Source organism: Mytilus edulis, chromosome 13 (assembly GCF_963676685.1).
Source record: "Mytilus edulis chromosome 13, xbMytEdul2.2, whole genome shotgun sequence".
Lineage (NCBI taxonomy): Eukaryota > Metazoa > Mollusca > Bivalvia > Mytilida > Mytilidae > Mytilus > Mytilus edulis.
This window is the reverse complement of record NC_092356.1, coordinates 24,627,304-24,652,995: the sequence shown is the minus strand read 5'-3', so window position 1 is coordinate 24,652,995 and position 25,692 is coordinate 24,627,304. Positions and strand designations below refer to the sequence as shown.

The 25,692-nt window shown below is 30.8% G+C and overlaps 1 protein-coding gene across 4 annotated transcripts; it reads left to right on the top strand.

Moving 5' to 3' along the window:
• Nucleotides 1-456: 456 nt before the first annotated feature.
• Nucleotides 457-25,223, top strand: LOC139500998 (serine/threonine-protein kinase DDB_G0283821-like). Of its 4 annotated transcripts, XM_071289937.1 has the most exons (9): nt 457-588; nt 773-875; nt 1,629-1,779; nt 5,043-5,182; nt 8,952-8,993; nt 10,419-10,544; nt 17,501-17,636; nt 21,269-21,473; nt 24,834-25,223. In XM_071289937.1, exons 3-9 carry the CDS (start codon nt 1,674-1,676, stop codon nt 25,054-25,056), a joined length of 978 nt encoding a protein of 325 aa, XP_071146038.1. In that variant the 5' UTR covers nt 457-588; nt 773-875; nt 1,629-1,673; the 3' UTR covers nt 25,057-25,223. The 4 variants fall into 4 exon arrangements, with proteins under 4 accessions (XP_071146038.1, XP_071146041.1, XP_071146037.1 ...); XM_071289940.1 differs by lacking the exon at nt 773-875 and having other exon boundaries at nt 459-588; nt 21,353-21,473; XM_071289936.1 differs by lacking the exon at nt 773-875 and having other exon boundaries at nt 459-588.
• The last annotated feature ends 469 nt before the right edge of the window (nt 25,224-25,692 follow it).

The window sequence follows — 25,692 nt, the reverse complement described above, 5'->3', positions numbered from 1 at the left end:
TAAAATATGTTTTACTACAATGCTTATTATTGTGTTTGCTGGTGGTTGTTTTAAATTGCGTTGCTTCTGCTGAACATTAACTTTTTAGTTTGTTTCGTGTAAAATCTAGTATTTGCATGTGATTATATTTTCAAGACATTATTACATACATTATTTTTAATTGAATAGTTTGTAAATAATCGATTTAACTCAATTAGATTACATTGACATATTTTGTTAGAATAATGAAATAGAGAAAGTTTCAGAATTTGTTTAATTTCTTTTATTTTTATTTGAAAATGTATTGAGTTCTGTTTGTAATCATGCTATTATTCTTTAAACGTTGTTAATATTTTATATTTCGTCATATGGTCTTTTAATTGCCAACCATATTTTTCGTATCATAATACAAACGAATCCAAAACCTGAGATGTGTTATTGGCATTTCGCAAGGGTCCCAACGTAATTATTGTGATTATCGGAAATATTGGGAACTAGCCCGGGATCTGTATATCATATTTGAACAGTGCACTCAACCGAGATATCTACATTAACATCCGGTGAAAGCAAAATCGTATTTTCTGCAAGGACTGACTGCTTGAGCTTAAGGTTTGCATTTATATTTTATATATTACATTTATCTACTTATGGTTCATGTTGACCCTTCATTTGAAATGGCTGCATTTTAACTTAGATATACCCCGAGTACAGACAAACTGTGCATCTTGGATAGTATTGAGGCATTGCATGTCCTACCTAGATAGATCAAATTCAAATATATTTTATTTTTTAGAAAATTAAAAACTTTACCAGATTGCGCAGTACACTTGTTTCATTCCACCAGAAAGTACCAAAATAAACTAACTTGGGAAAGAGGTTTCAGATCTTCCTCACAGGTAAACGTTTAACTGTATTGATTGACATGGACAATAGATACCTGACAAATAATTAGCGATTTAAACTGTGTACCTGAGTGAACCATCTCAAGTAAAACTCAACTGTACCTGATAAATCAAAGTTTTGTTGTTGAAATGCAAGACATGCTCTCTTTACGTTCTTTTGTACAATGTTGTACCTTTCGTCAAAATGACAAAAAGCTCTAATAATACGAATCCTAAATCTCAGAAGTGTTATATGCGTTTCTAAATACCTGGAAATCCAGGTAAGTACACATATATAGATTTAAATTTGTTATTAATAAATCAAAACCTAACTAAATGTTATTATTATACACATTACATGTACATTTACGATTACACAATATGTCGATATCTATGTTTGCGCATTGTACAAGGTAATTTTTCATAAGTTAGTACATATCATGGATATATGATTCTTGTACTGTATATATATCACACCAAATTAATAAAAAATATTGCAGATCTCTAGGTATAATTTCTTTCATTGGACTTAATGAAGTAACATGAAGGTTCTTGTTTTTTTAGTGAGAAAATGACAACTAGTTGCTTGTCAGACACTTATTTTGCAAGAAATCAATATATATATATTTTTTTTATTACAATCAATTTTAAATCTATCGTTTCATCTCACATAAAGTCCAATTTGCACTATAGTTTAAAAGCAAATAATACAAATACATTAGTTGTGTAAAAAATAAAAATTAATATGACTAATGTTTTATTTTGAAGGACATTTGTTAAAAAACAAACAAGACAACCTTAACATTTTTTAATATGTATCAACCATCAGCAGCGTCTGTACATTCAACACCTTATCAACCGTTTTTAGAACCAATTTTGCCTACGCAAACACCATTTGTTCCACGGATTGATAATACAGGTACTTTATTATGTGATCGTATTCATCATTTATAGTATATTGACAAATCAGACAATTGAAAAAAGGCATAGCTATATTAATATTATATGACAGTATAAACATATGCACATCCATGGCTCTACACTATGTCGACACCTGTATCTTAGTATTGCAAAGGGTCATGTTTTTCTCTGACTTTTAATGGCGTCTTAATGTTCACTATATATTCTATATATTTATGATGGATGTATACTGATGGATTTGTTAGTCAAAGATGAAAGATTTTTTAAGAGTTGTTATTTGCTTTGAAACTGATTGTCAGTAACTATGAATACTTACATATACAATGTATGTAATTAGTGTCTTTCATGTGAATGTATAAAACCCTGCCACCAGTCTGTGTTTTTTGTCAGATATATATCTACATTGTAATGATTTGATGCGTAAGATGTTTATAGTTTGTTCTTATTTTGTACTGTTTCACCACTGTCCAAAGTAAAGAGAGAGGGATGGGTTTTTTGGTTTTTTAAAACAAGTTTTAATCTGTTTCTTTCTATATGTATAAAAACAAGATGTGGTATGATTGCCTATGCGACAACTTTCAACAAGAGACCAAAATGACAAAGAAATTAACAACTATATGTAACCGTACGGCCTTAAACAATGAGTAAAGCCCATACTGGATAGTCAGCTATAAAAGACCCCTAAATGACGGTGTCAAACAATTCAAACGAGAAAACTAACTAATTTATGAACAAAAAATGAGCGAAAAACAAATATGTAAAACATAAACAAGCAACATGTGCCAACGCAGGAACCTGTAATTTAGTAATTCTCATGTGTTGCTGTTTATTCTATTGTTTTTTCATTCATAACTTCGTACATAAATGAAGCCGTTTGTTTTCTCGTTAGAACTGGTTTACATTTGTCATTGCGGAACCTGCAGAGTTGACTTTGCAGTATGGATTTTGTGCATTGTTAAAGACCGTACGGTGATCTTTAGTTTTAACTTCTATGTTAGTTGGTCTCTGTCGGAGAGTGTTATGATATTGACAATCATACCCTTTTTATAGTGCATGATTCGAAAAAATATAAATTGTTGCATTACAGCATCATTCACCTGAAAGATGATAACATACAATTCAAAGAGTAACAGTTATATGCATATTTTGAACGGTGTTCAAACTTGTGAAATAGAATGATGTGTTTAGGGGTATAATTAGTAACAGAGCAATACACAAATTATTCATTTGTTAAATTCGTAACAGAAAAAACTATATATAAAAGCTAGAAGATGTGGGATAATTGCAACTGCGACAACTCTCTACCAGAGACCAAATATAATATAAAAGAAGTCTACAACTATATATCACCGTACGGCCTTTATAATGGAATAACAAAGGCTTCACTCATCGGATGAAGTAGAAAAAACAAATAACAAAACACCGGACCGGCATGGTATGTATACATCCTTTGTTGTATCCATACAATAATAAAACCCCTACTTTTTACAGAACTGACCGAACTCGCAGTTGTTGACAGCTAGTTCAAAGCTAATAACAACTTATACAAAAATCAAGTATCTAAGACTCAAGTATAAACCAGAACACATCCAACAGTATATGGATTCGATGTGATGTTATAGTCATTAACAGTCAGAGAAAGCATGACGTTGTGCAATGACAAAATGACAGTGTAAAAAAAAAATCATCATAGATACCAGGATTGAAATTTTATATTTACGCCAGACGCGCGTTTCGTCTACAAAGGAACCATAAGTGACGCTCGGATCAGAACATGTTAAAAGGGACAAATAAAGTACGAACTTGGAGAGCATTGATGACCAAAAAATTCCTAAAAGTTTTGTTTAAAATTCATAAACCGATTGAGAGAAAAAACAAGTCTATTTACAAACTAAAACTGATATAAAAAAATATAAGAGGAAAAAACGACACAACAGAAACAGTAAAATGCAACACACAGAAACGAACTATAATATAACAATTGCCATTTTCCTGATTTGGTACAGAACATTTTAAAAAAGAAATGGTGGGTTTAACCTGATTTTGTGGCTAGCCAAACCTCCCGCTTTTATGGCAATGTTGAATATAATATTAAAATGGAAACTTTACATGACAGGAAGCTATCAAAAGGTACCAGGCTTATAATTCAATACACCAGACGTACTACTTAAATAACGAGGCACAATCTGTTAACGGACATGACGTAAAAACGACGAATCAAAGAATAATTCAGCTTCAGATATTACTCATATATGACAATGGTGTTGTTTTAAAAAACACAATCACAGGACACTTATCGTTTTCAATATAATTAAGTTTACTAATCCAAAAAAAAATAAATTGACAGGTTGAATCCGAATCCGATGTCAATACCATAGTATAAGTCACATGAAGATTCCGGTTGCAGTTACCTGTCAGGTTCTGTAAATCCCTCCTCTATCAATAATACCTTGTATAAGTTCAGTAGTTGTTTAATACATATGTTACACTAACGTACACTATTTTATACTATTTGTCTGTTTTCGTTCAACTCAGTACCACTAATAATTTTGAGCATTACAAATTAGTGAAACAAATTAGTTTATAGAAAGTTTATTGTAATAAGAAAACAAGGACGGATGCAAAGAGAAGGTTTTAAAAGCAGAGAAAACTGTGCATCTTATTATCAGCATTATGAAATGTCAATAAGAATAATAAAATTCCAGACTTTATTGTTTGAACCATGTTTCCCAAAAGAACATGTACATACAAACGTACAAACCAAATATTTGTATGTATTCAAAAGAATTTTGTGAATGATTTGAGTAACTTGTGGTAACGAATTCCTTGACTTTATGATTTACCAGTAATACATAGATTGCATTCATTGAAATCCAAAAAAAAAAGACGATACACATACGGGCAAAGCGAATCAGTTGCGAAACATAAGCACCGTAAGATGATACCAAAGGAACATATTTATCGAAAAAAAGGAAGTTAACAATAGGGACAGAAAAATGGTCCCTTTTTGTCCTAAGTGTAGAGTTTCCTGTGTAAAACTAAAATATATTAACATAGGAAAGAACAGTTATTATCTTTTATATTTGATTTATTTAAAATTAGTTCCTTTGGGTAAATTTCGGTGCATCTAGAAAGTCTTGATTTTTTACAATAAAATATCACCAATTAAAAATATATTTGTAGCTCAGAATTTTTAGTCTGAATGTAGATCTGCTGATTTTATTTTTAGCTTTTTGCACTATACATTGCTTTGTTTTGCAGACACCATATATGGATATACCCTTCGCAAATTGATTGGAAAGGGAGGATTTGGAGAAGTTTATTTAGCCTTTGATAATGTTAAAAAACAATATTATGCAATAAAACGTGAAGAAAGGAAACAAATGTCGCAGTCAGAGTTGGTAGGCTTTTTAATCTCTAGTACAGCTTGTATTGTTAATAATGTATCATACTAACGTATATCGATATATATGTTCGCAGTAGCTAGCGAAAATTTCCCTGCATATTCCCAAAATTATCAAAATAACACTATTAATTTTGTAGTCTTTTGTGTTTTTCAACAGAACACAAGAATGAGCATCTTAATTAAAATCTATGTTTTCATAGTTAGTAATTGAATTAGCTTCAAACATATGTGTCACACCTTTTTGACATTTTAGCAATCAGATTCTAATTTGTAACGAGCTATTGTATTGATAGGTGTCATAAACAAAACAATAGACATTTAATGTTGTATTAATAGGACAGGAGCGTTGATATATTTGAGGAAAAAATACAAGAAATAGACCAAAACGATACAAATCATTGAATATGTTTCGAGAATAACAAACAAACACTATTCAGGAGATACATAACCTTTCCTCTACATGCAAAGATAAACAAGAACAAGTAAATGCTGCTACAACTGTGAAGAAATTGATCTTTATACTATTGATTGCCAAATTAAGCCTAATTGTTTCTTCTAGAAACCTAACGGTGACGTATGTAAAGCTTGATTGATTGATTGTTGGTTGCTTAACGTCCAGTGGCAAATATTTCATGCATATTCAGGACGAGAACAAGTTTACAAATGCGCATCTGGTGCAACAAAATTGGTACCGTTGATTTTATTACTACCACTGGGTCGATGCCTCTGCTGGTGGACTATTAGTCCCCGAGGGTATCACCAGCCCAGTAGCCAGTACTTCGGTACTGGCATGAAAATACGGATTTTTTGTGTTATTTAAATTTGCTGTTACAAAATATTAGAAATTATTATAAATTAAGGAATGTATCTCCCTCATGCAAAGCTCTGATTCCTTTCACGAATTTGACTATACTTTTTGGACCTTTTGGATTATAGCTCTTCATCTTTTATATAAGCTTTGGATTTCAAATATTTTGGCCACGAGCATCACTGAAGAGACATATTTTGTCGAAATGCGCATCTGGTGCAACAAAATTGGTACCGTTGATTTTATTACTACCACTGGGTCGATGCCTCTGCTGGTGGACTATTAGTCCCCGAGGGTATCACCAGCCCAGTAGCCAGTACTTCGGTACTGGCATGAAAATACGGATTTTTTGTGTTATTTAAATTTGCTGTTACAAAATATTAGAAATTATTATAAATTAAGGAATGTATCTCCCTCATGCAAAGCTCTGATTCCTTTCACGAATTTGACTATACTTTTTGGACCTTTTGGATTATAGCTCTTCATCTTTTATATAAGCTTTGGATTTCAAATATTTTGGCCACGAGCATCACTGAAGAGACATATTTTGTCGAAATGCGCATCTGGTGCAACAAAATTGGTACCGTTGATTTTATTACTACCACTGGGTCGATGCCTCTGCTGGTGGACTATTAGTCCCCGAGGGTATCACCAGCCCAGTAGCCAGTACTTCGGTACTGGCATGAAAATACGGATTTTTTGTGTTATTTAAATTTGCTGTTACAAAATATTAGAAATTATTATAAATTAAGGAATGTATCTCCCTCATGCAAAGCTCTGATTCCTTTCACGAATTTGACTATACTTTTTGGACCTTTTGGATTATAGCTCTTCATCTTTTATATAAGCTTTGGATTTCAAATATTTTGGCCACGAGCATCACTGAAGAGACATATTTTGTCGAAATGCGCATCTGGTGCAACAAAATTGGTACCGTTGATTTTATTACAATAAATACAATAGGTAGGTCTTGTCATAAAAGAGACCGATCGGGATGATAGGGAAATTTGGACTGCCACTGGAAAATGAGGGTATATTGGATAGGGACAGAAATGTAGCCTTGCAACAGGTCACCTACGGACCCCCAAAGAGTTGTTGAAAGGGTACTTAACGTGCAAAGAGCGTTGCACTCTCTTTACACGAGGCATCGGATTTATCGTCCTTAATCTGACCGGACGTGACTGCGAACTTGATACATCCCACACAGCCAACGGACGCCCCAATTCGGCAAGCGTTTTACTGCCGGTCGGAAGAAGACCAAGTGACCATATTTCTATCCCCCAGTCACCCTTGGGGAACGTATGTAAAGATGATTCGAAGTTAAAAACCATGAAAAACAATGGTATTTATGCAGACGAAATTAAACCACCACTTCATAAATTAAATACGTTCGAGGCGCTTTTCTAAATCCAAATATTTGAAAGCCAATGATGTATAAGAACCGACACAATTAGAGAGCTACATGGACCTACGTAATAGATAAAGGCAACATTAGTATACTCCTGTTCGAAATTCATAAATAAATTGAGAAGAAACAAATATAGGTTGCAAACTAAAACTGTTGAACAAACATTAAATATAAGAGGAGAACCACGACACAACACTGAAATGCGACACATACAAGACATGTTAAGAAAAAAATAGATGGTTGAACCTGGTTTTGTGGCTAGTCAAACCTCCAGCTGTTATAACAATGTTAAACATAACACATAAATGACACCATAACATAACAGGAATACAGTACAAGTAAATTAATGAACGTTCAGGACAGATAATTACGCAAATAATCAATATGATATAGCATATTTCGACAACGAAACAACAGCAGCACTGAAGTGAACAATAACAATAGACAATGCAACACACACAGAAACAAAGTATACGATAACATTTGCCATTTTCCTGCTTTTGTACAGGATATTTACGCGACAGGACTACAATACAAATAAATTAGAGAACATACAGGACAGTGAAAGACACACATACTAGCTATAAAAGAGTTTTAGGCTTATAATTCAATACGCCAAACGCGCCTTTCGTCTACATACGACTGATCAGTGACGCTCAGATTAAAAAGTTCGAGAGCCAAAACAAGTACAAATTTGAAAAGCATTGAGGACCAGAAGTTCTAAAAAAAAATGTGCCAAATACGGCCAAGGTTATCTGCCTGGGACAACATTATCATTAGCACCTAGAATACCCGAGCAAGTCTATCCTCCTTAAACCAAGCAGAGTTGTGGTCAATGATTTTAATGGTCAGTCGATTGAGATCTGTAGCTACTTTACTCTGTCAATTTCAAATATTTTAAAATTTAGATCCTTCAGTGCTGTCTATTTGGTAATTTTACAGACGTTATCATGCTTATACATGTTATACCATCATAATTGTCGTTCCCGATAAAGTTTTAGAATTGTGCTGGTTTAAATCGCACATTATTATTTGTATTTAAAGCATATATGTGAGCTCTGTTGTAATAAGCCATATAACCTATGTCATGTTTAACAATTTTTTTAGAATGATGCAAGCGTCTTAACTGATGTTCGGTTTGACTTTTTTATTGTATAAATTTCAAGATTTAGTAAAAGTTTAATCTAAGAAGACTTGAAGGTGATTCATTTAACATCAGAATCTGACTGACGAAGGATATCTGTTATCCGAAATATTTCTAAATAATTACATTTCTTTGTATTTGGAGTTGTTGTGTACACTTTTTTAGGCGTTTATATAATTTATTTATTGTGTACATGTATCGTCACTCGTAACGATCCAGCGCCCTCGTTGGGAAAATCGTTGACTACTATTCAGACGTTTTATATATATATATAAATATGTGTCCTTTTGTTCTGAATTCATTTGTTGGTAAAGTATTATAATTATGATTTAGTTTCATAGATTATTCTACTGTTCATTTATATTAATAACTATATTTTGTTTCATTTTTCGATAATTCTAAAGATCAACCATCTCTATGACGGGCCTTACTACAGAGAAGAAGGGGTGTGTATCAAAAGTAACACTTATTTTTTAAGACATAAATAAGAGTAACTTAATTGAATTCAAAGATGCCGGAATCTACAACAAATGAAGTTGTATCAATAGTAGTTCACAAATATTATTTCTAGCGACAAAAATATCAATGTAAACAGATTTAAAATGTTGATTCTTCTCTTTTTAAATTGTTTTATTTTGATGACAAGGAAGCTGTGCGATATACTGTGCCCATATCATTGATTTACTAACACAGAACAGGACTGATAAAAATGTCATATAAGCCAATACTGAAAACCAACTAGTTTTCGCGAGATATTTTTTTTTCGCGTCATTCGACAGTAAAATATAACGCGAAATTATAAATTGTCGCTAATTTGTAAGATTTGGATCTTTCCTTATTAAACTACATAAAATAATTAGGAATATAGCGAAATTAAGTCGCTGCGAAATGGAATAGAAAGGGCTATTTTTTCATTTTGTTTTTTTAGTTATGGTTGGTTTGCTTGTGTATAAGAGGGGGAGTAGTTTTATTTTAATCAAAGGCATCTGACCTTTTGAAGTACCCACGCTTAACGCATTTCAGGATATCAATGTATGTTAATGTCTTCAGCGACTTTGCTATTCAATGTGTAATATATTCAGGTGGCATCACTTTCATTCAATTTCGAACTATTCCCACATTTATTGCTAGACGGAAAACACATGTTCATCCAGTCTTTATCAGTGTTAATTATGTCCAGTTATTATCGTAGTGCAGACCAGTATATCAACATTCGGGTCCCCTTTGAGTTGGTTTTGGTTATACTGTAGGGGGACCTTCGAAATTGACTACGGAAAAGTGACTAACTGAACACACTGACAAAAATCTTCCAGAAAAAGTATCTAGATTTAAAGAAAACTGCTTGTCAAATTGCGTAGAAAATACATAAAAACTGTTCAGAATAGGATGAAAATATAGTATGATAAAGATGCCAAGGAAGAGTTTTTGAGCCTGCTGATAAAATACTTGTATGTCTGCTAATACCTGGAAAGAACGGATTTATCTGTTACATTTTGAGCAAAAATACATACAAACTTTAATGATTTCGTTGATATTGATTCCTACTATTTGAATTTAAGCAGTATTATGAATTACGTGTTCAAATATGTCTTAGAATTAGTAAACGTTATGAAAATAGCTATAATTCAAAAATGAAAGTAGTATTTGTTTTAAGTGAATATAAACTTTATTTGAATATTCATTGAAAGCTTATCCATTTTCAAAACTTTTAATTTAATTACATTTCAGTGTTTGTTATTAAACGCATGAATTTTCAATTGAAATTAGAAATATAAGATGATGGTAAACTTTAATCTTGTAATAAAAATGTTGATATTTTGGAATTTCAAAACATGACAACGGTCTTGTTCTATTTTTATTTTCTTCTTCAGGTAGATAAAACGTTGTTTCGGGAATTCAACTTACTCAACGAGTTGTCGCATATAAATATAATCCAAGTTTTTGATTTGTTTAAAACTGATACCCATTGGCATCTGGTTATGGAATTTATGGACATGGTAGGTGTTTTAGTTCTATTTCGTAAATGCCAGATCTTTTTTTTAGTAATTGCAGTCATACATTTACCGTAAATGACGGTTGCAATAAATATCATCAAACCAACACCTGCTATGCGTTATTCAATGCATAGGTTGATCATAGGTATAAGTTTAACCGAGATAGAATTTTTGTATACTCTCCTTAAATGAAGATTTTTCTATGCTCTTTTCAAAAATAAAATAAAAAAGGATGGGTCACCGTAATAGTTTTCGATCTATGAGTCGTTATGATTTGTCTAAATTTGCTTAGAATGATCATGCAAAAGCATGTATTTGTGGATAAAAAGAAATCTATGAGAATAAATTGTGAGAAAGAAGGTTTTATAATATGTTTTCAGAAGATAAAAAAAAAATGGTGTCATCGAACTTGTTTTCTTGCTAAAAATTAAAATTGAGAATGCCCTATCAGATCAGTATATTTTTTTACTAAAAGAGTTATCTCCCCTTAAATGGCTCAGTTGAAGAAATGATTCTAAAACATAAATGTGTGGTAATTGTTTGAATAATTTGGATAATGCAATAAAACAGCAAGTTTTCTTCATATACATAAACAATGTAACCAATAAAATTGCACATCTGTCTACAAATTTGCAGAAATTGGACATATAAATAGACTGATTGTATACTGCGATAGTACAATCCAATTTCGGTATACCACGAATCTACCTAAAATGTAACAATCCTAAGTTTAATTTTATTGACATAATCTTAGTCAATATAAAATCTGAACACGTCATGTTTTACATTTTGTACATTTGGAAAATTTGTTTTTAAAACAAACAATTTGTATTCCTTTTAGAAAAAAATATGTCTGTCTATTATGTTTACATGTATCTCTAATTAATATTAGACATACTCCATACATAAGTTTTTCAAGGAGTATCTTTAATTACACGTCTCATATAAATTATGTCCTTGCACTAAATAATTAAACGTTTAGAAACTATGCTGAATGAATCTTTCCAATCCAATCAAAACTTAGATAAAGAATACTAAAGATAAAGTGAGGTCTGCCTCATATCTTGAGGAACATCTAGACGTCGTCAATGGGGGTCGGTTGAGAACGAAACTATAGGACTAAAGTACACACTTTATAAAAGTAGTGTGCCGATTTGATGCACTGGTTTTGGATTTATCTTCAGAAATTCTCACTTATAAACGTCGAAAGGCCAGTGTTGTCGTCATCGATATCTCTTGTCTTTTATTGTCACGTCTTCAAATTGGAGTATTATACGAAATTGTGTACTAACCCTGCGTAACATGTTGGATTCACACGGGCAACAGGATCTGCAAACTCGTCCGGACCTCATGAGATTACCACTTAGCCTAAAATTTGGTCTGGTTCGTGTTGGTCAATCTTCTTTATATGTGGTGATATGAGGATATGTCTATCTTTTATGCTTATTTCGCCATTTTGGTTGCTTTGTGCTCTTCATCGCATGCTATCGCATGCTATCACATCCTATCTTTCATTTGGTTGCATAGAAATAAGTACAAAGTAGTTATACTCATTTGTGGTAGTTAATGGTATTTGTATGTCTTTTCATTTTTTGCTATTGTGTTGTTACATGTAGTTTCTCTTCCTAGATATACACATATTGCGATATAAACAGTTTAATCGTTGGATGTAAATTCTTTAGCATTTAAATCGTTAAAATATGATTTATTCATTAGTTGTACTAATTGACTTTGAGGTAGTTTTATGATCTTGTAAGAGTATTTTTATTGGTAGGGTACCAATTGTCGTGGTTTTCGTGGATGGCTTTATCGGCGAATTTAAGTGTTTAACAACATATAACAACTGTTGCTCAAATCTAGTTAAAAACAGATCCCATGTAGGTTTTACTATATTTTTGAACACATATTATTGAAACTAAAAGTCAGACTCCAGTTGAAGATATAAGATAGTACAAAGTGTTTTTTTTTTATATCTTTATAATTATCCCACGAATAAAAATGATAAATGTACATTTGGATTGCTTTCTAATTTCATAAGCATTATTTCACTTGTAAGTTTTAATTGAGGTACATTTGAAACATTTTCCATGCACATTTTTTCTTAGAATGAAATGTTTATATTCAATTACCACCTTTGATGATCGTTAATCTGTGGCACATCTGATCACACCACTTCTGATAACACGTGTGCAACAATTAGAATGTTTTATTTTCAAAATCCTTCAATCGATACAATTTGTGAGCAGAGATGAATCAGCTCATTTAAAAAAGGATTTTTTTATTCTAATTTGTTTGAATTATTCACTCGGTTTTGTTGCTTTCTTTCCAAAAAATCAAATGCACGCATATTTAAGTTTTGCTTATTCCAAGAACATTGATACTCGCGAATAAAAGTACTTTCACAGTATTTTTTGTACATCAATTTGCCCACATATTTTCCTGTTTGAACGGGACCGATTTTGACTGATCAGACGATATGGATTATGCTTACTGTTGAGACGATGATCCATATTTTCTCACACCGAAGGCATTTCGTATGTTATGGATGGTTATTTGATAGGTAATCGTACAATTTTTGTTTACATGCACGCATGTCGGCAATTTTAAAAAGTTTACGTTGTAAACGAAGTGCCATTCAATGAACAATCACATGCACCCAGTAAACAGTTAATTACATGTAGAGATTAACTAACTGTATTTGATAATACAACAAATTCTGTACAACATGTCAATCCTTAAAATTACCCGAGTTTAACCAATTGAATGTTTAAGTAAGTTTTGAATAGACTCATAACACCTTAAATGGGAAATACAACATACATAATGAAAACAAAATTACAACCAAGTATTGGTGATTGCCGTACAACTTACGAAGAAATTACCAAAAAATAAGCACTTCGGTGGCCTAGTTGTTTAATTTGTCTACTCCACCAAGTAAGCTTCTAAACAATGAGGTTGAAAGTTCTTACTCCCATGAAAAGGGTGTAAATTACCAACAATCAATCAATCAGTTAAAACAATAATGCTCAATTCATAAGTATAACCACACCTATATATGATCTGTGTTCGCCAAAATAAAGTGATCATTATTTTTTTCTAAGTATAGTTTTTTTTTCGCAGATAGCTCGACATATGGATAGTAATCCGGCGAATTCGGCGGTTATAGTGACTACAGCGGCAGCGCCTGCTGTTAGTTTACTTCCTAAAAACTTTCTATTTTAGAAAGTGGAAGACCTGGATGCTTCATACTTTGTATATATATGCCTCATGTTACGAAGTTGCCTTCTGTCACATGTCAACTGTCCTTGACCTCATTTTCATGGTTCAGTTACTACATGATTTTTTTCAATTAAAAAACTATATTTGGTAAACTGGTTCCTTGCAACGTTAATGTATTGCAATATTAATTTCTCTCTTATTATGAGTAATAGACGTATTAGAAAAGTCGACTCTAATGCTGGCGGTCGTGTTGGATGGACGAAGAATACAATATAAGTACGAATACTAAATATTTGTGTTACGTTTTTTGATACCGCTGAGATAAGTCTTAAACAATAGACAACTTTCGAGTTCGATGCATTTCCGTCAAAAACTCTGGTTTTAGTGAACATCATTCGTGAGTTGAGGGGCATCCTCATTTCCGTTCAAATGTTGAGCGAAAGGCCGGGAAAACTATTATGTAACATTGTACAAAATATTCGGCAAATTACATTCTAATAATTGACAATCAGCACTGCTGTCATTAGGGAGTTGTAATTAAGAACTTACAAAACAAACATTATTTCTAGTTTATCCTGCACAATGACGATCACTTAGACGCTGGATGAACGTTAATAGTTCTGGGATACAGGCGATCCCCTCTATCTGGTAAACGACGTCATAAAGGCGCGCATAATTGACGAGGTTTTTTTTCGGTGACGAATGAACTCGAAAGTGGTCTATTGTATCTGTGATTAAAGTACGCAAGTGAAGATCAAATTAGTATTTTTAAGAACGAGAAAGAGTTCAATGAATACATTTTTAGATAAATTAATATTAGTCATGTTTTAACATCGTGTAAAAATAAGGGAAAAGTGTTTTGTCGTTCATATAAGAAAGACATAAAGGGACACAGACAAAAAGAAACCTCTGTGATCTCGGATTGGTAATCCATGATATCGAATTGACAATCCTGATCTCAAATTGCTAATCTATGATCTCTGATTTTTTTATCGGTGATCTTAGATTGACAATCATGATCTGAATAATTATAAAAATTGAATCACATTTCATAAGGTAAAACTCGTATTTATTTAAAGCTAGCTCAGAGTCATCAACAACTAATGAATACTACAATGTCCCTTTATACAATCGGAAGCCGTAGTTATTACTTTGAGTGAACAGTAACTTCAAGTACTCTAATATTGGTTCTTTGTGTCTTTTATATTTGTGTTAATTTTTTTAACGCTTCCTGTCAATGACGTCATGCCGTTTTCAACCGATTTCTATAGTATGTACTTATGAGTCACTGTTCCAAATTTCGCCACTGTCCGAGGATAAGGGGAGGGTTGCGCGCTTATGAAAATATCTAGCCCCGCAATATTATGTAGGAACCTGTAACACACCAGCAGCCTCTTATTCAGTGATTGACGTTAGTTTTAATTTGAATGCGCAAACTGTTAGTAAACACACCAAATAAATAAATAAAGGTAAGTAAAAAGGAAATGTCAGAACACAAATTATAGAAACACAAAATACCACCCCCTCCCTTTTTTCAGGTCATCTTTTATAAGACCAGAATAGGTGTTTATGATTTTTGTTTCTATATATCACAATCAAACGGTATAAGCTTTTCTAATCATTGATTTTAGAAATAAAACTTTTGAACGATATCGAAAGGAAGATAAAGACAAACTGTGCTTCAGTTGATATTTGACACGCTTACTAGGTAAATTTGACATTGTTTTCCGTAGCTAAAAATTTATACTCTATAACGGGTTTTCATTAATGCAATTCAATAACATTTGTCTGCGTTTCTAATTCCAATGGGTTTCATCCTCTCGCCAACAAAGTTCGAGGGGATCTTGTAACTATACCCTTATGAAAATCTCAATTTATGTTCAAGTTCATAAATCAATTGACCATCGTTAAACTACATAAAAGATATCAGTTAAGAAATAGAACGCCAAGGAAAAACATGTCAAAAAAATAAATAAATAAAAGAAGTGTGAGTGTCAACGGAATAAGACGTTTAGAGACAGTCAGGGTCGTTTGGAACTTTATGGAGACAGCAAAGGAACGAACTAAAAATAAACTCATCATAGATACCAGGACGAAATTTAGTATATACGCCAGACGCGCGTTTCGTCTTCAAAAGACTCATCAGTGACGCTCAAATCCAAAAAAAGTTAAAAAGGCCAAATAAAGTAGGAAGTTGAACAAACAGTTGAATTGTGTGCTAGATTTTCGGCAAACATTAAAGAAAATGCTACCTAATTATACAATGCTATGTTATTATGCAATTGGAAAATAAAACCCAAAATGTGCATTTAAAAATAAATCTTCTTTTGGATAAAGGGAGTTGCGTTTTCCAAAATACTTTTTATTTTCCTTTCCTTTTTTTTTCCTTTTTTTAAAAATTGTACCAGAATGAAAGAAAACGATAATTTGTTTCAATTTGGAGATCAAGTGCCAAAACCCTTGTTCCTTTATTTTTGCAAGAATTTGTTGATTCTGAGAAAAAATAAAACTTCATTTACCGTACAAGGTAAAATGTTGCCCTATTTCTTTTTTTATAATACTTTGCATTCTTAAGTCAAATAATTACAATTACATGTATAGTTATGATTATCTGCAATATACAAATGTACCACGTTATTAATTTTGGTTCTTTAAAATGCTCGATTGATCATGTCTTGCTCACTATAAATAATGTATTTTAGTGGTCGTACAGGTAATATTTTTTTAAATTTTGGAGATGACCCACATCATTTTGTAATCATCTTCTATCCAACACGAGCGCAAACAGTTGTATTGACTTTTCGAATACGTCTAATAGAATAACTATATTTGGTATGTGCCTTCCTTGCAAGGTCTTTATGTTTGTAAAACATTTTTCACTTGACCTCGACCTCATTTCATAGATCAGTGACCAAGGTTAAGTTTTGGTGTCAAGTCTATATCACAGACACTATAGGCAAAAGGTCTAGTATATTTGGTGTATGGAAGGATTGTAAGGTGTATATGTTCAACTGGAAGGTTTCATCTGACCTTGAATTTACCTTCATGGTTCAGTGGTTAAAGTTAAGTTTTTGTGTTTTGATTTTTTTTATATTGTTTGAAATAGGTCTATAATAGTTAGTGAATGGAATGATTGCAAGGTGTACATGTCTTGCTAGCAGTGTCATCTGACCTTAGCCTCATTTTCATGGTTCATTGCTCAGTGTTAAGTGTTTGTGTTTTTGTCTGTTTTTCTTAAACTAAGAGCAATAGGTCAACTTTATTTGTTGAAAGGAAGATTGTAAGCTGTACATGTTTGCCTGGCATAGTTCATTTGACCTTGACCTCATTTTCATGGTTCATTGGTCAATGTTTAGTTTTCTTGTTTAAGGATGTTTCTTAAAAACTATAAGCAATACGTCAAGTATATTTGGTGTATTGATTGATGGTAAGGTGAACATGTATTTCATTTTTGATTTATATGACCTGACCTCATTTTCTTGGATCATGTTAAGTTTGTGTGATAGCTGTAGTAAATTTATACTTAGGACCATCAACATCCTATCAATGATTAGTAAAGAAGGCGAGATATTTCGGCGTGTCGCTCTAAGACTTGTTTTTATTAAACAAACTATTTTGTTATTGATGTATCTTTTAATACACGAAAGTTTGTAAATGTAAAAAGTCAATGAAAAAATAAATAATTATATCCTTCACTGCTGTCATTTTATATCATGTGTTCTATTTAATATATTTAACAGGGATCTATTAAAGGAATAATAAATGGAAAGGTTTTGAAGGAGTTGGATGTGAAGTATATAACGGGACAAGTCTTAAACGGACTTGTTTTCCTCCATTCACATATTCCAAAACCAATTGTCCATAGGGATATTAAAGGTTAGTACAAGTAAGTCAAAAAATTGCTTTTAAAACTCCCCTTCTTTGATATTCAGCGTGTCTTTTCACGTGTCGATTTCAAAACATATAATTTGATTTTCTATTTTTTATTTAAAAAAATCCACACAGCAAACTTGTCAGGTAGAATATCAAACAATCATCATAACCTAAATTTACGATGAATTAATATCTAGTCTGATTACAATACACTAGACTATAAAATTTACAATAAATTAATTTCTAGTCTGATTACAATACACTAGACTATAAAATTTACAATAAATTAATATCTAGTCTGATTACAATACACTAGACTATAAAATTTACAATAAATTAATTTCTAGTCTGATTACAATACACTAGACTATAAAATTTACAATAAATTAATTTCTAGTCTGATTACAATACACTAGACTATAAAATTTACAATAAATTAATATCTAGTCTGATTACAATACACTAGACTATAAAATTTACAATAAATTAATATCTAGTCTGATTACAATACACTAGACTATAAAATTTACAATAAATTAATTTCTAGTCTGATTACAATACACTAGACTATAAAATTTACAATAAATTAATATCTAGTCTGATTACAATACACTAGACTATAAAATTTACAATAAATTAATATCTAGTCTGATTACAATACACTAGACTATAAAATTTACAATAAATTATTATCTAGTCTGATTACAATACACTAGACTATAAAATGTACAATAAATTATTATCTAGTCTGATTACAATACACTAGACTATAAAATTTACAATAAATTAATTTCTAGTCTGATTACAATACACTAGACTATAAAATTTACAATAAATTATTATCTAGTCTGATTACAATAAACTAGACTATAAAATGTACAGTGAATTAATATCTAGTCTGATTACAATACACTGGGCTATAAAATTTACAATGAATTAATATCTAGTCTGATTACAATAAACTAGACTATAAAATGTACAGTGAATTAATATCTAGTCTGATTACAATACACTAGACTATAAAATTTACAATAAATTAATTTCTAGTCTGATTACAATACACTAGACTATAAAATTTACAATAAATTAATATCTAGTCTGATTACAATACACTAGACTATAAAATTTACAATAAATTAATTTCTAGTCTGATTACAATACACTAGACTATAAAATTTACAATAAATTAATTTCTAGTCTGATTACAATACACTAGACTATAAAATTTACAATAAATTAATATCTAGTCTGATTACAATACACTAGACTATAAAATTTACAATAAATTAATATCTAGTCTGATTACAATACACTAGACTATAAAATTTACAATAAATTAATTTCTAGTCTGATTACAATACACTAGACTATAAAATTTACAATAAATTAATATCTAGTCTGATTACAATACACTAGACTATAAAATTTACAATAAATTAATATCTAGTCTGATTACAATACACTAGACTATAAAATTTACAATAAATTATTATCTAGTCTGATTACAATACACTAGACTATAAAATGTACAATAAATTATTATCTAGTCTGATTACAATACACTAGACTATAAAATTTACAATAAATTAATTTCTAGTCTGATTACAATACACTAGACTATAAAATTTACAATAAATTATTATCTAGTCTGATTACAATAAACTAGACTATAAAATGTACAGTGAATTAATATCTAGTCTGATTACAATACACTGGGCTATAAAATTTACAATGAATTAATATCTAGTCTGATTACAATAAACTAGACTATAAAATGTACAGTGAATTAATATCTAGTCTGATTACAATACACTGGGCTATAAAATTTACAATGAATTAATATCTAGTCTGATTACAAAATGTACAATACACTAGACTATAAAATTTACAATGAATTAATATCTAGTCTGATTACAATACACTAGACTATAAAATTTACAGTAAATTACTATCTAGTCTGATTACAAAATGTACAATACACTCGACTATAAAATTTACAGTGAATTAATATCTAGTCTGATTACAAAATGTACAATACACTCGACTATAAAATTTACAGTGAATTAATATCTAGTCTGATTACAATAAACTAGACTATAAAATTAACAATGAATTAATATCTAGTCTGATTACAATACACTAGACTATAAAGAGAATTAAAAGTAAATACCGTTTTTTTTTAACTATATTGTTCAATGATTAATTGATTGATTAGTATCAAAAGCAACCAATAAATCTGAGCATGGATTCTTTTGTAAACGTTCTACGTATAAGCAATGCATCTTTATTGAGGTGATTGTCTTATATGGCCACTCACGCATTACAGTACTTGATATTTCGTTTGCTTTGAAAGTTTGGAAGTGAAGTGGAAAAGTCATTAAAAATTGGCTTCGAAATTTACAACCTGTTAAGGAGGCTCGAGGGTATAAACATTTCAGAAAAAATTAAACATTTGTTTTTCACTACAAATTTTATTTATTACCTTTTGTAGTTGTTACTTTATCATATGGTACAAAAATCATTCGAAACAATCAATTCGTGTTGGCCCCAGATAACATTTAAAATGTGTACATCATTGAAAAAGTTCCAAATTATCTCCCTTTGGTGGAAAAATGCCCTTTTTTGGCTTTAAAATTGAAATATCTTTTTTAACTCATCGGTGACATATATTTTTTAATATAATTTCCATATAAGCTGTACTTAAACTAAATTATTGTAAATTTTGAGCGATTTCTGTAATAAATTTCTTTTTTTATTTCGATATTACCTATATTTCTCCTATTACTTCAACCACCTTTACAAAAATGTATGCTTCTTTCGAAGGCAGATTGTGAGCGCAAGTGAACGGTGACCCCACTTTTTTATTTTAATTTTCTATTAACTATAAGATAAAGTTCATTTATAGAAAAATATAGAGAAATCCTATATAAATGATTTAGACCCGCGAACCCCCTTAACCAGGTTTCTTAGCCCTCATACAATTTTTATGCTGTCGAACTGCAAGTTTCGGAGTATATCATTAACTTAATATTACTCAGTGCTTAGCGTTTGACAAATTATACTACATCAGGTCTTTAAATCCTTCATTGATTAATGTAGAAATCATTATTAATAACAGCTTAAAAGCTCGGACCATTGGCGAAGTTGACTTAAGGAGAATTGGCCTATTATTGATGTCTATTTATTGGTCCATTAGGCTTTTCACGAATTGAGTAGCTAAACATCATAGTTTTGCATAATTCTAGATAAAAGTAATTCAAGCAAACAACTTTGGACATACAAAATGTTCAACGTTTTATGTGAATGTTTAGCATCAATTGGATTTCGCTTCTGTTACATACAGATTGTTAGTCCATGGCGGTATTGTCAGCTCAGTAATTAGGATTGGTGGTACGGCATGATCTATTACATTTTTTTCTGAAATTTGTAATTGATAAATTAGTTTTAATTATCAAGCTAAGAATATATTGAAGAAAATATTTTGACCGAGTATGCTTCGCTAACCTGTTCTTTCTATCATGACATTACAAATGTAGACAGCTAGTATAGTAAAGAGTAAAGTTATGATATTATTTTTCATGTATGTTATATTTTCATCAAAAGAATTTCTAAAGACTCATCATATAACTTTACAGCCGACAACTTACTGTTAAATTCAGCGGGCATAGTAAAGATAGGAGATTTCGGTATCACAAATATGCTTTATCTTATACATGAAGGAAATTATGGACTACAAACAAGAGCAGGAACACCTTCCCACGTGGCTCCAGAAGTTAACCTTGCAGGCACCAATTTGTTTCCCAATTCTCCAAATTCTTATGGTGCTCCTGTTGACATATGGTAAATACATGCATTATAGCACAATTGATATTAGATGTTTAATAAAAATATACAAAAGCTTTACATACATGTTTGTAAAAAAAAAAAATTCCTATATCTAGATATGGTATTTAATTGATTTTATTAGATATTGCTTGTCTAATTTTTAGTTGCAAATAATACACCCATGTCAAATAGTACAAATACAATAATAATTTAATAGGTAGTTTACCTAATAATGGGTCGATCAGGATTATAGGCAACTGACAAGTTTTGATAAATATGCTTTGGTCCTTTTAAAGAGTTTTTACAAGAGTACTTATTTAAACATCTTTTTGAATTCAATAAAACACCTATACAAACTATTGTTTAAAATAAAGAGTTAAAGAAATCAATCAAGTGATATTGTAATACAATGAGTTTCCTTCAATTAACGTATTGCTGTCTTCGAAACCGTTCACACAATCTCATTACAAAATATAACCATTCTCCCTTTTTTCGGATTCTCTGCTATATCATCTTTGACGTTTTAGTTGTTAGATTGATTAATAACCGTGACTTTTGATTTTTTTTAACATTTCGAGGATGTATTTTTTTTTAAGAAAAACAAAACACTGAAGTTTAAATATACTATAGTAACATACACTTGTTTTCTTCCAAAACAATAATATTATGAACATTTATGGTACATAACTGAAAATAGCAATTGATTTTATATCAAAATAATTCAAAATTTCCAACTTTTAACATGTAAATAATAATAAATTAAAGTAACATCCCATATTGGTTTACTCTCACACACTAATATTCCTTATTCTCGTCCTAATCCAGAATTTTTACCAATCTCATATTGTGGAAATTCAAAAAGGGGATTCAGAAAGGTAAAGGGAGAGAAATTTGCATCTTCTCTAATTAACAACATTTGACTAACTAAAATGTACCAATACATATATGGGCAAAAATGTTGGTTCTCAAGTTTTGCCGCTTCATAAATAACACATTTGATAATACTCTAAACTGATGGATAGTTTGATGATATAGTTTACCAACCATATAGTAGAGGTGCATGGGAAATCAAGCTGGCTATGCATTTTTTTCATTTATTAGTTTGGGGCCTCGGTGGCCGAGTGGTTTCAGTATTTAAACGAAATATTATTAAAAACAAATTGTTCAGAAATCAATTGAAGGTCTTCCCACATCAAAGAAATTTTCCTTGGTTTTCGCACCATAACTTTAGTATAAATAAATAGAAATCTATGAAATTTAAACACAAGGTTTATAAAATGTTGGGATTGATTTTGGGAGTTTGGGCCCAAACATTTAAGGAATAAGGGGCCCAAAGGGTCCAAAATTAAACTTTCATCAAAAACTGAATAATTGGGGTTCTTTGATATGCCGAATCTAACTGTGTATGTAGATTCTTAATTTTTGGTCCCGTTTTCAAATTGGTCTACATAATTTTATTAAGGTCCAAAGGGTCCAAAATTAAACTTAGTTTGATTTTAACAAAAATTGAATCCTTGGGGTTCTTTGATATGCTGAATCTAAAAATGTACTTAGATTTTTGATTATGGGCCCAGTTTTCAAGTTGGTCCAAATCAGGGTCCAAAATTATTATATTAAGTATTGTGCAACAGCAAGAAAGTTTCAATTGCACAGAATTCAGTAAAAGCAAGAAATCCTCAATTGCACAGTGTTGTGCAATAGCAAGAAATTTTCAATTGCACAGTATTGCGCAATAGCAAGAAATCGTCAATTGCACAGTATTGTGCAATAGCAAGTATTTTCAATTGCACATAATTGTGCAATAGCAAGAAATATCTAATTACACAATATTGTGCAATAGCAAGAAATTTTCAATTGAAGTTACCTTTCTTTGTCCAGAATAGTAGTGAATCAACTTAAAGCATTGTTTTATACAATATACAATGTATATTCACTTTTACTACCAACTGATAAATTAAAACAATCGTTACCATTTTTTTACATTTTAATATTTTATGATGTATTTAAATGAGTAGTTATTGTGGCAAACTCCATTAGTAATTTGAATTGAGATCAGCTTTGGAATAAGGGAAAGTGGGATGTGAAAAAAAAATTGAGGGGGGGGGGGTTTCAATTTAACTCATTTCAGATTTCATAAATGAAAAAAAAAATTCTTCAAACATTTTTTTGAGAGGATTAATATTCAACAGCATAGTGAATTGTTCAAAGGCAAAAAACAAATTTTAAGTTTATAAAACCACATTCATTCTGTGTCAGAAACCTATGCTGTGTCAACTATTTAATCACAATCCAAATTTAGAGCTGAATCCAGCTTGAATGTTGTGTCTATACTTGCCCCAACCGTTCAGGGTTCAACCTCTGCGGTCGTATAAAGCTGCGCCCTGTTCTGGTTTCTGAACTATAATGAAAAGTATGGTTATAATTACAATAATTTTTTTTTAAGTTAGACATATTTTTTATGAATTTTAATAATTCAACAAATGTTAGAAACAGTTTACATAAAAATGTAATAATGTATCAAAATTCTGTGTTATAAAATCTTAAAGATTTTGTTTTTTCAGGATTTTTCCCAATCTATTTCAAGAAATTAAAATGCATAATTTTTGCTTGTCGATTTTATTTCGGGATTTTGGTAAAAAAAACTCAAAATGCATAATATTTGCTTGTAGATTTTATTTCGGGATTTTTCCCGAAGTGGGTACAAAAAATCAATGCATCAAGTGTGTGCCTGATATAAGTTTTATATTTTCGGGATTTTCCCCGAAATTTGAAAAGAAATTATTAGTCAAGAGATTTAGCATATATACATTTGATTTTTCGGGATAAATCCCGAAATATTTGAAGACATCTGTGTTATGCATTTTGTACTTACTTATTTTTGTCAGGATATTTCCCGAAAATGTGTGTTCAGATCTGTTTGTTAAAACGCTTTGCCAAGATATATATGTCATAAAATTAATGTTGAAAATGATTTCGGGACATTTCCCAAATTAATAGTTGTCATATACATTTTTACCACAAATATTTTAAACTTTCATATATTTTGGGAAATTTCCCGAACATTTATTGTAAGTTTTATCAAGTATGAGAATAAAAGCATGAACTATTGTTAAAGTTGTGTATTTCTTAATGAAATCTGTTTTCATTTATAGTAAACATTGAAAAAGATTATAAAAAGGAATAAAATGGATTTTACTCTTTTAAAATGGAGTCTGTTTTTTATGTTATATAAATCTGGCAATAATAACGAAGGAGAAGGGGTAAAAATGGTTTAACAAATTTATGTATAAAATTTAGCTATGAACTCATAGCTAGAAATGTAAAATATACAGAACAAATATGGGTTTTGTTAAAAAAAATATATTTATTTTTTAGGAGTTTAGGGTGCACTGTTATGGAAATGCTGACAGGGAGATGTCCAAATTCTGAAGGTTACTTCAAATCCATTTACTGGGGAAATCCGCCTTTTGATGCATATCGACCAGCAAACATATCAAACAATTGTTGGTTCTTTATACAAAGCTGCCTTTATCCAGATCCAAATCCGCGCTTAACTGCTTATCTTTTAAAAGGTCACCCATGGCAGATTTTCTGTTAATTCGATCAGTTCATGTACACCTTGATTCAAATTTTATGTCAAAAAAAAAAAAAAAAACTGTCTATCACGTCTGAGGTTGTATTGTGTTTTGGTATGTTCCACTATAACAATTGAAAATTCGTGTTGATTGTTTGATTTTAATATATAAAAGTATAAATTGAAAATTGTATACCGAATTGAAATTTTACTGTACATGTATACATACATATTAATATAATTAACGCGCAATACAGTATTTTTGTAATAATATTCTTTAAAAAATCGAAAGACAACTGAAATAAAAACAAAGAGGAAGATATGGTATGATTGCCAATGGGACAACTCTTCAATAGAGACCAAATATCACAAGTTTTTGCAGCTATATGTCACCGTACGGCGTACAACAATGTGCAAAGCCAAGACCGTATAGTCAGCTTTAAAAGGCCTCGAAATCACAAATTTAAAACAATTCAAACGAAAAACTAACAGCATAATCAATGTACAAAAAAAAAGTAACACAGCAAAAACGACACCCCCTGAATTGTCTATTTCAACATTATTGGTAGTCCCTCAAACAGATTTCATTTGTTAACTTTTTTATTTACTTAATTGTAGAAACCGATGAACATTCTCTATGCAGTATAAGAAACAATGTGT